The 13,546-nt window shown below is 40.9% G+C and overlaps 1 protein-coding gene across 1 annotated transcript in view; it reads left to right on the top strand.

Moving 5' to 3' along the window:
* LOC133629790 (sodium channel protein type 4 subunit alpha-like) overlaps positions 1-13,546 on the top strand; it is a 170,470-nt gene that overhangs the window by 97,758 nt on the left and 59,166 nt on the right. The window contains exons 11-17 of the mRNA XM_062020788.1: positions 1,624-1,765; positions 1,827-2,024; positions 4,322-4,504; positions 4,634-4,855; positions 4,936-5,061; positions 8,083-8,203; positions 8,278-8,516. Of these exons, the coding sequence (XP_061876772.1) occupies positions 1,624-1,765; positions 1,827-2,024; positions 4,322-4,504; positions 4,634-4,855; positions 4,936-5,061; positions 8,083-8,203; positions 8,278-8,516 (1,231 nt within the window). The remainder of the gene's footprint in view (positions 1-1,623; positions 1,766-1,826; positions 2,025-4,321; positions 4,505-4,633; positions 4,856-4,935; positions 5,062-8,082; positions 8,204-8,277; positions 8,517-13,546) is intronic.

The following is a 13,546-nucleotide window of genomic DNA, read 5'->3' as shown; positions in this document are numbered from 1 at the left end:
CCGTAACACAACATAAACACAACAGGACAAATACCCAGAACCCCTTGCAACACTAACTCTCCCGGGACACTACAATATACACCCCCCCACCCCCCATGGACTCTCACTATTATGTTAGACCCACTATGGACTGGACTCTCACTATTGTGTTAGATCCACTATGGACTGGACTCTCACTATTATGTTAGATCCACTATGGACTGAACTCTCACTATTATGTTAGATCCACTATGGACTGGACTCTCACTATTATGTTAGAACCACTATGGACTGGACTCCCACTATTATGTTAGAACCACTATGGACTGGACTCCCACTATTATGTTAGATCCACTATGGACTGGACTCTCACTATTATGTTAGAACCACTATGGACTGGACTCCCACTATTATGTTAGAACCACTATGGACTGGACTCTCACTATTGTGTTAGATCCACTATGGACTGGACTCTCACTATTATGTTAGACCCACTATGGACTGGACTCTCACTATTGTGTTAGATCCACTATAGACTGGACTCTCACTATTATGTTAGATCCACTATGGACTGAACTCTCACTATTATGTTAGATCCACTATGGACTGGACTCTCACTATTATGTTAGAACCACTATGGACTGGACTCCCACTATTATGTTAGAACCACTATGGACTGGACTCTCACTATTGTGTTAGATCCACTATGGACTGGACTCTCACTATTATGTTAGATCCACTATGGACTGGACTCTCACTATTGTGTTGGATCCACTATGGACTGGACTCTCACTATTATGTTAGATCCACTATGGACTGGACTCTCACTATTATGTTAGATCCACTATGGACTGGACTCTCACTATTATGTTAGATCCACTATGGACTGGACTCTCACTATTATGTTAGATCCACTATGGACTGGACTCTCACTATTATGTTGGATCCACTATGGACTGGACTTTTACAATATTATGTCAGACCCACTATGGACTGGACTATCACTATTATGTTAGATCCACTATGGACTGGACTCTGTTGGATCCATTATGGACTGGACTCTCACTATTATGTTAGATCCACTATGGACTGGACTCTCACTATTATGTTAGATCCATTATGGACTGGACTCTCACTATTATGTTAGATCCACTATGGACTGGACTCTCACTATTATGTTAGATCCATTATGGACTGGACTCTCACTATTATGTTAGATCCACTATGGACTGGACTCAGTCTCTAAACGCGGCGGGTCACATGGTGTGTCTGATGTCGCCGCATGGCTTCGGGTTCTGATGGATGGTCATTTGTGTCACTGGCCGTGCTCCAGTGGGTCAGCTGTGGCCGCGTGGGCTGCAAATGGATGTGATGGGATATGAATGTGGAATATCAATTATGATGAACGCCGTCCTCCCATCCCCCGTGTTGTGTGTTCCCCGTCGACTGTGACACGTGTGGGCGGGTCCTGGTGGCCCGGCGCTAACGAGCCAAACGATGAAGCAGGCCTGCTGTTTGTGCCAGGGAAAGATGGAGTGAGGGATGCAGGCCCACTTCCTGTGTGGTGCTCTCATCAGTTGCATAACATCCTGTTGTTTACTTTGTTTACTCTCAGCACTCATCAATTGTTTTTTTGTGCCGCAGAAAGTGTCCAGATGGTTTTGAGTGCCTGAAGGCGGGACGGAACCCGAACTATGGCTACACCAGTTTTGACACCTTTGGCTGGGCCTTTCTGTCGCTCTTCCGCCTGATGACACAAGACTACTGGGAGAACCTCTACCACCAGGTACTGTTAAGATCTCCAGCCACACGCTCGCTCCCGCCACCGCTAACTCGTGTTTCTGCAGACGCTGCGCTCGGCCGGTAAGGCCTACATGGTGTTCTTTGTGGTGGTCATCTTCCTGGGCTCCTTCTATCTCGTCAACCTTATCCTGGCCGTGGTCGCCATGGCCTACGAGGAGCAGAACCAGGCCACCATCGCCGAGGCGTGCCAGAAGGAGCGGGAATTCCAGTTGGCCGTGGAGCATCTGAAGAAAGAGCAGCAGGTGATGCTACGTCATCGCTGTCAAACTCGTTAACAATGAGGGGCACATTGCAATTTTGGCTGCTTGTCACATACAATATACAGTACAGGCCAAAAGTTTGGACACACCTTTTCATTCAATGCGTTTTCTTTATTTTCATGACTATTTACATTGTAGATTGTCACTGAAGGCATCAAAACTATGAATGAACACATGTGGAGTTATGTACTTAACCAAAAAAGGTGAAATAACTGAAAGCATGTTTTATATTCTAGTTTCTTCAAAATAGCCACCCTTTGCTCTGATTACTGTTTCGCACGCTCTTGGCATTCTCTCGATGAGCTTCAAAAGGTTTCACTTCACAGGTGTGCTTGAAGCTCATCGAGAGAATGCCAAGAGTGTGCAAAGCAGTAATCAGAGCAAAGGATGGCTATTTTGAAGAAACTAGAATATAAAACAGGTTTTCAGTTATTTCCCCTTTTTTTTGTTAAGTACATAACTCCACATGTGTTCATTCATGGTTTTGATGCCTTCAGTGACAATCTACAATGTAAATAGTCATGAAAATAAAGAAAACGCATTGAATGAGTAGAAGGTGTGTCCAAACTCTTGGCCTGTACTGTGCATGAAAATAAACTTGTAACTGTTTTTAATTGATGGATAACTTGCTTTGAAATTGTAGACAAACAGATATTTAAATATCTATTTTTTTAATACAAAAAAAAAAATACTTGGACATCTTGTTGGATCAGTATTTCTGTTATGCCCCCACCTCGGAATAAATAGTGTAATTTGTCTATAAAACGCCTCTGCATAACATTGTATCCTTATTAACATTAAATAAAACCAAAAAATATATAAAGAAAGAAGTATAGATCTACTTACAACAAATAATTTTTAGGGGTGTCAAAAAAAATTAGATTTTCATATTAATCGCGATTCTTATTTGTAACGGTTCTTAATCGATTCAAATAAATCAAAAATCTATTTTATTTTTTCAATCTGTCCTGTCCAGCCAGTCATATTGTTGATGTAGATCACGGGTGTCAAACTCATTTTAGATCGGGGGCCACATGGAGAAAAATATACTCCTAAGTGGGCCGGACTGGTAAAATCACGGTACGATAACTTCAAAATAAAGACAACTTCAGATTGTTTTCTTTGTTTAAAAATAGAACAAGCACATTCTGAAAATGTACAACTCATAATGTTGTTGTTGTTGTTGTTTTTATACTTACATGTTGCGGTTAATAGTATTCGACCTTTATTTGTCGTTATTTATACTTTCTGAATAAATTATGAGATAATGTTCATCAGTCAACTCATTGGTGTTAATTTTCAATCTATCAAGATAAAAAAAAATGATATCAAAATCAAATTACAGGATGTTATTTATGTAGTTTGCTCATTTTCCTCGACTGGTGCACTAACATCCTATTGTTTATATTTTTTTACATATGTAGCATAGTCTACCAAGATACAAAGAATTGCTATTGCGACATCTAGTGGACACATTTAGAACAGCAGTTTCTTTCATTCAAAAATTTCGGCTCATTTTTATACTGAGCAAACTCATCCCGCGGGCCGGATAAAACCTGTTCCGTACGTTTGACACCCCTGATGTAGATGATCATATCTGCTGTACAGATTTTCTTTAGAAAAGAGAAATGTTGGATACTTCTCTTGTTGACTTATTTGTATTTGACTTTATTAAATGTTTGGGAAGCATTTTATTAAACAAAACCAGTTTTCTTTTCTGATCTGAGCTGTTTATTTGTTTTATGGAGGAATGTAGTTAATCATACAACTGGCATCCAGTGTTATTAAAAAATATTACATTTTGAATGGAGAATTGATTCAGAATCGAACCGTTACTCCCAAGAATTGAATCGAATCGAATCATATGGTGCCTAAAAATTCACAGCCCTAATGACTAACTTTTTTTTAAAGTCTGTAACAGAAAATATATATATATATATATATTTTTTTAGAAAAGATTTAAAGTGCATAAATTTTCCAGAATTTAAAAAAAATCCTCATTTAAACGAACATTATTTGACCTACTTACTGAAAAACTGAAACATAAAATTAGACAAACTCAATAAATAATAATAATAAATTCAAATTGATCAGCAACATTAACTCAGGAGTACAATATATAAAACACTTAATTTAACCCACAAAAAAAAAGAATAAAACAATTTGTGCTGATTTGTTAAATTTTTTTAATAAAAAATGAGGGAGTCGGGGTTAGTGTAGTGCCCAGGTTTGAAGCATGATACTGATAAAGCATCACACATGTTAACTACTCCCACCAGGCGGCCATGCTGAAAGCCCTCGACTCGGACTCCATCATGTCGCCAGAAGTGTCACCCTTTGGACCCCCGCTGGACATCATGGAGGAGCGGAGGCGGAGTCAGGCCCTGGTGGGAGCGGCGGACGTGGAGGCGAACCTATCTGAGGAGAAGCTGCTGCAGGTGGACATGACGGAAGGAGGGAAGGTGAGCTTGTGCCCCCCCCCCGAGGCAGCTCTAAATCACACAGCTGGAGGCCATGTTCACTTCTTTCTACGCACTCTGTTGCTGTGAGACATCAGGAAGTAACATCTGTCCGCCCCCCCTCTCTCCCAGCCCCTCCACCCTCTGCTGGCCCGATCCTTCTCCACCAGAACTCGGAGGAGCAGCCAGGTGTCGTCCATCTTCAATTTCCGCCTGAGGAGCCGCGGCTCGGAGGCAGAGATGGCCGACGACGAGTACAGCGTCCCGGGCGATGTGACGTTCAGTAGCATCCTGCCTCACCCGTGGCCAAAACGGCGACCCAGCACCTACAGCACCGCCAGCAGGAGCTCACCGGTACTTGTTTCTTTGATTCCAGGCCGCCGCATAACATCCTAATTGGGCATTAACAAGGTGTTTGTGTATTTTGCTCTCAGGTATTTTATCCCACCCTGAACATCAACGGGAAGCTTTTTGTTGCCATAGACCACAACGGGGTCTCGCCACCGCCACTGCAGGGGCAGCTGCCTGCCTGCACCATGGAGAAGGTCAAGGAGGAGAGTGTGAGTTCAGTTTGTTTGTCACAATGGAAACAATGGGGGGGAGACTGCGACCATCCAGCACGCAGACATGTGAATTATGAATCAGCACTTTGCATAGCTGCACTATGATATCATGAGCTAAACACACACACACACGTTGCAGCTCAGATAGCAGCACGCACACACACACACATACACGCAGCGTCGTTTGTGGTGTCAAAGGCAAAAAGAGCTGTTTCAACCGGATATTGGACGAGCTGTCGGTATATTCCTGAAATGTCCCGAAAACTCCAGGAAGTTCTGGCGTCCACTAATCGCGCCACCCGGAGCTCAGCTGGAGGAGGTAAGGACGGTTGCCACGGAAATGTTACCATAGCGACCCACAGCCGCTAACTGGAGGCAAATTAGAGCACATCTGGCGGCTTGTCAGCCTCCCTGACGGCGGCCTGGCAGACAGACAGGACGGAGGCGTTGCCGTGGGAGGCGACCTTCAGGCCGCTGCGTCACGTCTCACTGGAGAGGCCGCGAGAAGGAAGTGTTGCGCAACCACACCTGGACGCTTCGCCGCAAACTTGACTGAAATTGGAATCAAAACCATCGTCCGTCACACAACAGCGGGGCAGAATCTGTTGGGTCTTTTTTCTGTGTACCTAATCAAGTGGTCAGCGTGCACACACACACACACACACACACACATGCACACGCACGCACACATTCTTGTATTTGTTACCTTCTTGAGACCTCTGAAAAATACCTCTTTAGGACCACCCTTTCTAGATATATAAAGATTTGTATTTACAACATTAATAATATATACATCAGGGGTCCCCAAACTACAGCCCGCGGGCCGGATCCGGCCCGCCAGCGTCCAAAATCAGGCCCGCGGGAAGTCCCAAGTATAAAAAAAAAAAAAAATTCTGTCTTTTCTCATCCAGTTTGTACCGCTTGCTACTCACGGTGTCTCCTAGCTGCTCAGGCAAATCATGTTGTCTAAAAATGCATTTTCTCATTGATAACGTGACATCATCACATGCGTGGAAAGTGCGCTATATATATCTAATATATTTAAATAGCTTATTTACATACATACATATATATATATATACACATACATACATACACATATATATATATATATATATATATATATATATATATATATATATATATATATATATATATATATATATTTATATATATGTGTATGTATGTATGTGTATATATATATATATATATATGTATGTATGTATGTAAATAAGCTTGTTGTGAAAAATGCGTTGGAAGTTCACAAGAAAAAGGTCATAATTTCACAAGAAAAACTTTGAATTTTGGCAGTATTATAATAAAAGTGGTAATTTTACTCAACACAAGTAAAACATTTTCCAAGAAAAACTGAAAATGTGTGCAATGTTATGATAAAAGTTGGAATTTTACTCAATAACAGTCGCAATTTCACAAGAAAAGCTTAAAATGTTGGCAATTTTATGAAGAGTCGTAATTTTACTCGACAAAAGTTAAAATTTTATAAGAAGACTTTGGCATTTTGCCAATATTATAATAATAATCAGAATTTTTACATGGCAAAATGATGACAAAAGTCATACTCAAAAAATGTCACTGTTTTACAAGAACAACAAAAAAATTGGCAATATTGTGATAAAAGTCTGAATTTTATATGACAAATGTCACCATTTTGCATTAAAAAGTAATCATTTTACATAAAAAAAGTAATCATTTTACGAGAAAAGAATATGTGAAAATTATTCTTAATTTTATAGGAAAAAAGTCGACACTTTGTGAGAAAAAGACTGCTTTTTTTTAAAACTTTTTGTTTGTAATTGGTTTTTAATCTTAATTATTTACTTAAAGTTATTACAGTATGTCTCTAATAAAGTACTATCTATCTATCTATATACATATTTATTTTATTTTTTTAATAAATTTTGGCCAAAGGAGGTGCATTTCCATTTCTTACACACACTTGTTATTTCATATGTTGACCAGAGGGGGAGCACTTTTAAAACCGACACACAGTCAAATTGAAAAATCCCTCCTTTTTGGGACCACCCTAATTTTGATTTGATTTCACCACCAGGGGTGCAAATGAGACATTCTCTATTACCGTATTTTTCGGAGTATAAGTCGCTCCGGAGTATAAATCGCTCCGGAGTATAAGTCGCACCGGCCGAAAATGCATAATAAAGAACGAAAAAAACATATATAAGTCGCACATTTTTGGGGGAAATTTATTTGATAAAACCCAACACCAAGAATAGACATTTGAAAGGCAATTTAAAATAAATCAAGAATAGTGAACAACAGGCTGAATAAGTGTACGTTATATGAGGCATAAATAACCAACTGAGAACGTGCCTGGTATGTTAACGTAACATATTATGGTAAGAGTCATTCAAATAACTATAACATATAGAACATGCTATACGTTTACCAAACAATCTGTCACTCCTAATCGCTAAATCCCATGAAATCTTATACGTCTAGTCTCTTATGTGAATGAGCTAAATAATATTATTTGATATTTTACGCTAATGTGTTAATAATTTCACACATAAGTCGCTCCTGAATATAAGTCGCACCCCCGGCCAAACTATGATAAAAACTGCGACTTATAGTCCGAAAAATACGGTAGATGCAATGGTTTTCCGTATTGGGACCATGATTTATGTCCTAACTTGTTCACTGGTCCTCATATGGAAGCTACTTTTCCTCGTTGATGTCTCAAGAAGGGTAGGAATACAAGAACACACACACACAGTCAGCCACGATTTCTCTGAATCACTGAAAACCAATCATCACATGCTTATCTGTTTCCTTGGCGACACACACACACACACATAAAGTAAAGATTTACGTCAGGTCAAACGAGTGTTTGGCGTGCACAATGTTATCACCACGGTAACAAAGGACGGCAGCTCATGTGTGCAGCCTGGCGGTGTGCATGTATGTTTTTTCGTGTCGTGCGCACGTGTCCAGCCGCCGTGCACGTGCCGCGCCTGACCATGTCCGTGCGTCCCCTCGCAGGTTCCCACCTCCACCACGGAGCTCAGCACCGTGCTACTTCCTCGGCCTTCATCCACGCACGGCTTCGAGCAGCGAGGGAGGGCGCCGAGCGCCGCCAGCCACCTCACGGACGCCATGGAGGGTGAGGACCGCCATAGAACTGAGTGTGTTTAGGGCTGACCTTCTTACATCTTTTTTGGGGCGGGGGTCGATCAGAGCTGGAGGAGGCCCACAAGAAATGCCACCCGTGCTGGTACGTCTTCGCCCACCGTTACCTGGTTTGGGAGTGCTCCCCCTTCTGGCTGGAGCTGAAGCGGCTGGTGAAGATCATGGTGATGGACCCCTTCCTGGACCTGGCCATCACCGTGTGTATCATCCTCAACACCCTCTTCATGGCCATGGAGCACTACCCCATGACCGAGGAGTTCAACCGCATGCTGAGCATCGGGAACCAGGTAGGGCAGTGGTCCCCAACCACCGGGCCGCGGACCGGTACGATTGGCCGCGCAAAAAATTTTTTAAAAAAATTAATTTTTTTTTTTTTTTTTTTTTTTTAAATTAAATCAACATAAAAAACACAATATATACATATTGTGTATGTGTATGTCACTATAGATCAATACAGTCTGCAGGGATACAGTCCGTAAGCACACATGATTGTATTTCTTTATGGAAAAAAAAAAAAAAAAATTCCCCCCCACCCCCGGTCCGTGAGACAAATTTTCAAGCGTTGACCGGTCCCCAGCTACAAAAAGGTTGGGGACCACTGAGGTAGGGGACCCTCGCTGATGGAACGGTGGACTCACGTGTTCAGCGAGCGATACAGCTGGTGCCACGTTAGCTGTTTGCATGCTTGAGGCAATATGGTAATTGCTTTACCTGAGGCGTGAAAGGCCCACCAGCCTATGTGTTCACACCTGCCCATGCCCACGCACACACACACACACACAGTTTGTCAAATCTGCTAAACTCAGTTTTAGACCAAAAAAGAGAAGTAAAGTTGATCAGCAGGTTAGGTAGCATTAGCTCATACTTGCCAACCCTCCCGAATTCAGCGCCTCTCCCGAAAACCTCCCGGGACAAATATTCTCCCGAAAATCTCCCGATTTTCAGCCGGAGCTGGAGGCCACGCCCCCTCCAGCTCCATGCGTCATTCAAATAACTATAACATATAGAACATGCTGTACGTTTACCAAACAATCTGTCACTCCTAATCGCTAAATCCCATGAAATCTTCCTCCCCGGTGTCGCCTCTGATATGCGCCGTTTCCTTTCTTTCTGCTGCTAGATTGCCGTTCTCTGCTGCATATTTCACTACGTCCAGCTTGTAATCTGCAGTATATGATTTCCTTTTCGGTACCATTTTAGTTCAGCCCTTCTCAGTTTTTATAAGTTACCGCCAATGTTGATGTGATCCATTTTAATAGCTACGGCAGTAGCATATAGCAGTTAACATCCTATCACCCACAATTAGGGATGATGTTTGATAAGAAATTATCGAGTTCGAGTCTATTATCGAATCCTCTTATCGAACCGATTCCTTATCGATTCTCTTATCGAGTCCAGATAGGTTGTTGTATATGGAAAAAAAAACACAATATTTGGTTTAACAAAAGCTCACTTTTATTATGTAAGAAAACAATTTAATCTAATAAATAAATAAATATTGACTGTTACCCCCCTAAAAAAATAAAATAAAATAAATAAACATTGACTGTTGTTACCCAAAGTATATTAAGTGGGATTTTTCAGAAAAACAAATATATACAGTAACACAAAAACAACCTGTCTCTGTGATCACTATAGGTGTATAAATAATAATATAGTGTTAAATAAAATCAGTCCCTTGGGCACAAAACTGGAAATAATACAGCTCTCCAAAAAGTGCAATTCTGCTGCTATTCGACATAACTGTTTGTTATGAGGCTTTGACATTTTTGCACTTTAAAGAAAGAAAGAAAATTCTATGAAGAGAAAAGTTGTTTGCAAATGTGGTTACAATGCTAAAAAATGAAAAGTTAAAGCTAAAAAAAGAAATACACTTTATTGAGTTAACATTTTTTCTTTATAGGGGGAAAGATGTTACGAGCTAGGGAATATAACAACTACACTACCCATCATGCAACGGGAGTGACGAGCATGCGCGGTAGCCCCGAAAAGTGTTGTTGCATGTCGTCACCCGTGAAAGTAAACGTCAAGAACTCAGCCAACACGCCTCGTCTGCATTATGTATAATTAGACAGACAACACATATATAGTGTGAAAAACAAAAGTTAAAAAAGGGAGATGTGTTGTATATATATGTATGTGCTGCGCTTGCTTTAAGAACGTTGCGACAGCTGCCGTAAAGGAGGTGCGTTGCTAGCCTGGTTGCTATGTTTCCGGTGGGTCGTAAAAGTGTTCTTCATGAGTTTGTACCCAGCTCAAATCTCTCAGTAAAGTTATTCCTTGGATTATACCTTTTGTTTTGAACTTTATTACACCTTGGAGCGCTTTTTCCCGTCCATTGTTTTCCTGCTTTCGCTATCTGCGCCTAATGACTGAGCTACGTGACTGATTTATTGTGATGTCACACGGAGCATTTCTGGTCGGGACGGGATTCGTTCCGAGGGATTCGAATAAAGAACCAACTCTTTTCTTTACTATAGTGGTCTCGATAACGGGTACCGGTTCTCAAAAAGGGATTCGAGTCCGAGGACTCGGTTATTTTCTTATCGAACAACCGGGAAAACCGGTTTCGAGTATCATCCCTACCCACAATGCACTTCTGCCATGACCCTCCCCCGCCGAATTCTTATTGGTTGACGTGTGAGTGACGATTGCTGCCATTTGCTTCGTCTCTTACGCGAATGAGATAAATAATGTTATTTGATATTTTACGGTAATGTGTTAATAATTTCACACATAAGTCGCTCCGGAGTATATGTCGCACCCCCGGCCAAACGATGAAAAAAACTGCGATTTATAATCCGAAAAATACGGTACTTCCGGTTCAAGGCATGAATCAGGAAGTACATTTTCCACTCACGGCACTTGCTGTGAGCGAACTCGTCCAAAAGATGGCGCGTTAGCACTACACTGCAAAAACTGAAATCTAAGTAAGATGAAATATCTCAAATAAGAGTGATATTTGCTTATTTTCTGTCTGATAAGATCATTCTTCTCACTCAGCAGATTTTATGTTAGAGTGTTTTACTTGTTTTAAGGGTTTTGGTCCTAAATTATCTCAGTAAGATATTACAGCTTGTTGCTGAGATTTGATGACCTATATTGAGTAAAACATGCTTGAAACTAGAATATCAACTGTTGCAAAGCTGTGTCATCAACACTCACAAGTATAAAACTACTTTTTTTAAAGTAATAATTTCTTACTTCAGGCATGAAAAAAAAAAAATCATGATTTTGACGCAATTGTGTCTCATAATTAAAACAGATGACAGCCAAATGGACTTTGCTGTTTTATTTTCAATGAAACAATAGAAAATACGTACTCATATAGTACAGTTGGCCCAGTACAGTGGACTGACAGTTAATATTTAAACATTTAACATGTGACATTTCAAACTATTTTGAACAGAAATAGTTCATGCACATTCAGGTACATTATTCAAAATTACAATTAAAAAAATTTGGGCCGGGGGCCGGGCTGTATATATGCGCACTAATTGACTGAAAGAGCACGCACTCGGCGCGATGATGTCATGTTGTTGATGGAAAAATGCATTTTTAGACAATATCATTTGCCTGAGCGGCTAGTAGACCCCGAGAGTAACAAGGTTGCCTTGTTGCCTTTCCATTAAGAACAATACATTAGTTTTTAGTATAAGTTTGCTGGTTTCAAGAAATGTAATGCCGAGCGCATATCATTATGTCAAGATAATGGCACTAGCAATTACTTAATTTAAGAATATTTTTTAACATATTGAGCAAAGAGGTCTCCTTTTTTCTACCAAGAAAAGTGCACTTGTTATTAGTGAGAATATACTTATTTTAAGGTATTTTTGGGTTCATTGAGGCTAACCAATTTTACTTGTTTTGGAAAGCCTTGACAAGCCACATTTTCTTGTTCTATTGGCAGATCATTTTGCTTAGTTCAAATAAAATACCCCTAATTTTTGTATTTTCTTTTCTGGTTTTTCACCACTGACTTTTTGCAGTGTAGCAATAACACGCATTTTCAGTGTCTCTGTCGGTGTTCAAAACTGTTTGTCTAATACAAAACATAACGGTCGTCAGCGTAGAAAACCCCATGAATTAGCCGCACCGTTTTATAAGCCGCAAGGTTCAAAGCGTACGAAAAAAAGTAGCGGCTTATAGTCCGAAAAATATGATATATGAACATGTTTGCGTGTTGCACAACTTTTATTGACTTTGATTGTGTCAGCACAGTCATGTCCTGACATGATCCCCGGGCCCCCACACACACACACACACACACACACACACACACACACACACACACACACACACACAGGCTGAAAGGCGAGCTAAAGGCGATGCAAACATCTGTGGGGATTACAGGATTTATCCAGTTAACAATTTAGCGATGGCGCTCTTTCGGTCCTGGCACCATGACTCAGCTTTTCCCCCTCTCAGACCTGAATGGCTTGAAAGTTTGCAGCGTTCACAGAAGAGGAAGAAGAAGCGGTGTGTTGACGCTGCACTGTGTGCATGGTGTCATGTGACCTCTGGTGACAGCAGCAACTGTATGGCTCTGCTTTGAGATGTGCACACAACAACAACAACAACAAACGGAGTTCACAAAATGAACCTTTAAAGGCCTACTGAAATGAATTTTTTTTATTTAAACGGGGATAGCAGATCTATTCTATGTGTCATACTTGATCATTTCGCGATATTGCCATATTTTTGCTGAAAGGATTTAGTATAGAACAACGACGATAAAGATCGCAACTTTTGGTATCTGATAAAAAAAAGGCTTGCTCCTACCGGAAGTAGCGTGACGTAGTCGGGTGAACATATCCGCAAAGTTCCCTATTGTTTACAATGATGGCCGCCAGAAGTGAGAGAGATTCGGACCGAGAAAGCGACGATTTCCCCATTAATTTGACCGAGGATGAAAGATTTGTGGATGAGGAAAGTGCAAGTGAAGGACTAGTGGGGAGTGGAAGCGATTCAGATAGGGAAGATGCTGTGAGAGCCGGGGGTGACCTGATATTCAGCTGGGAATGACTACAACAGTAAATAAACACAAGACATATATATACTCTATTAGCCACAACACAACCAGGCTTATATTTAATATGCCACAAATTAATCCCGCATAAAAACACCTGCGTGTTTGTTATGCTAGCTCCTAGCTACTAGCTCGAGCTAGTTATAGCTCGAGCGGGTAATATGGACGGGATCCCGTCCATAAAACCCGCCAATACAATTCAAACACCTGCACAACACACACACTCACTCAGCCCAAAGGACCGTTCACCTAACCCAAGGTTCATAAAGCTTATATATTTAACCAAAG

The sequence above is a fragment of the Entelurus aequoreus genome, linkage group LG15, assembly GCF_033978785.1.
Source record: "Entelurus aequoreus isolate RoL-2023_Sb linkage group LG15, RoL_Eaeq_v1.1, whole genome shotgun sequence".
NCBI classification, from domain to species: domain Eukaryota; kingdom Metazoa; phylum Chordata; class Actinopteri; order Syngnathiformes; family Syngnathidae; genus Entelurus; species Entelurus aequoreus.
This window is presented reverse-complemented; position numbering and strand designations above follow the sequence as displayed.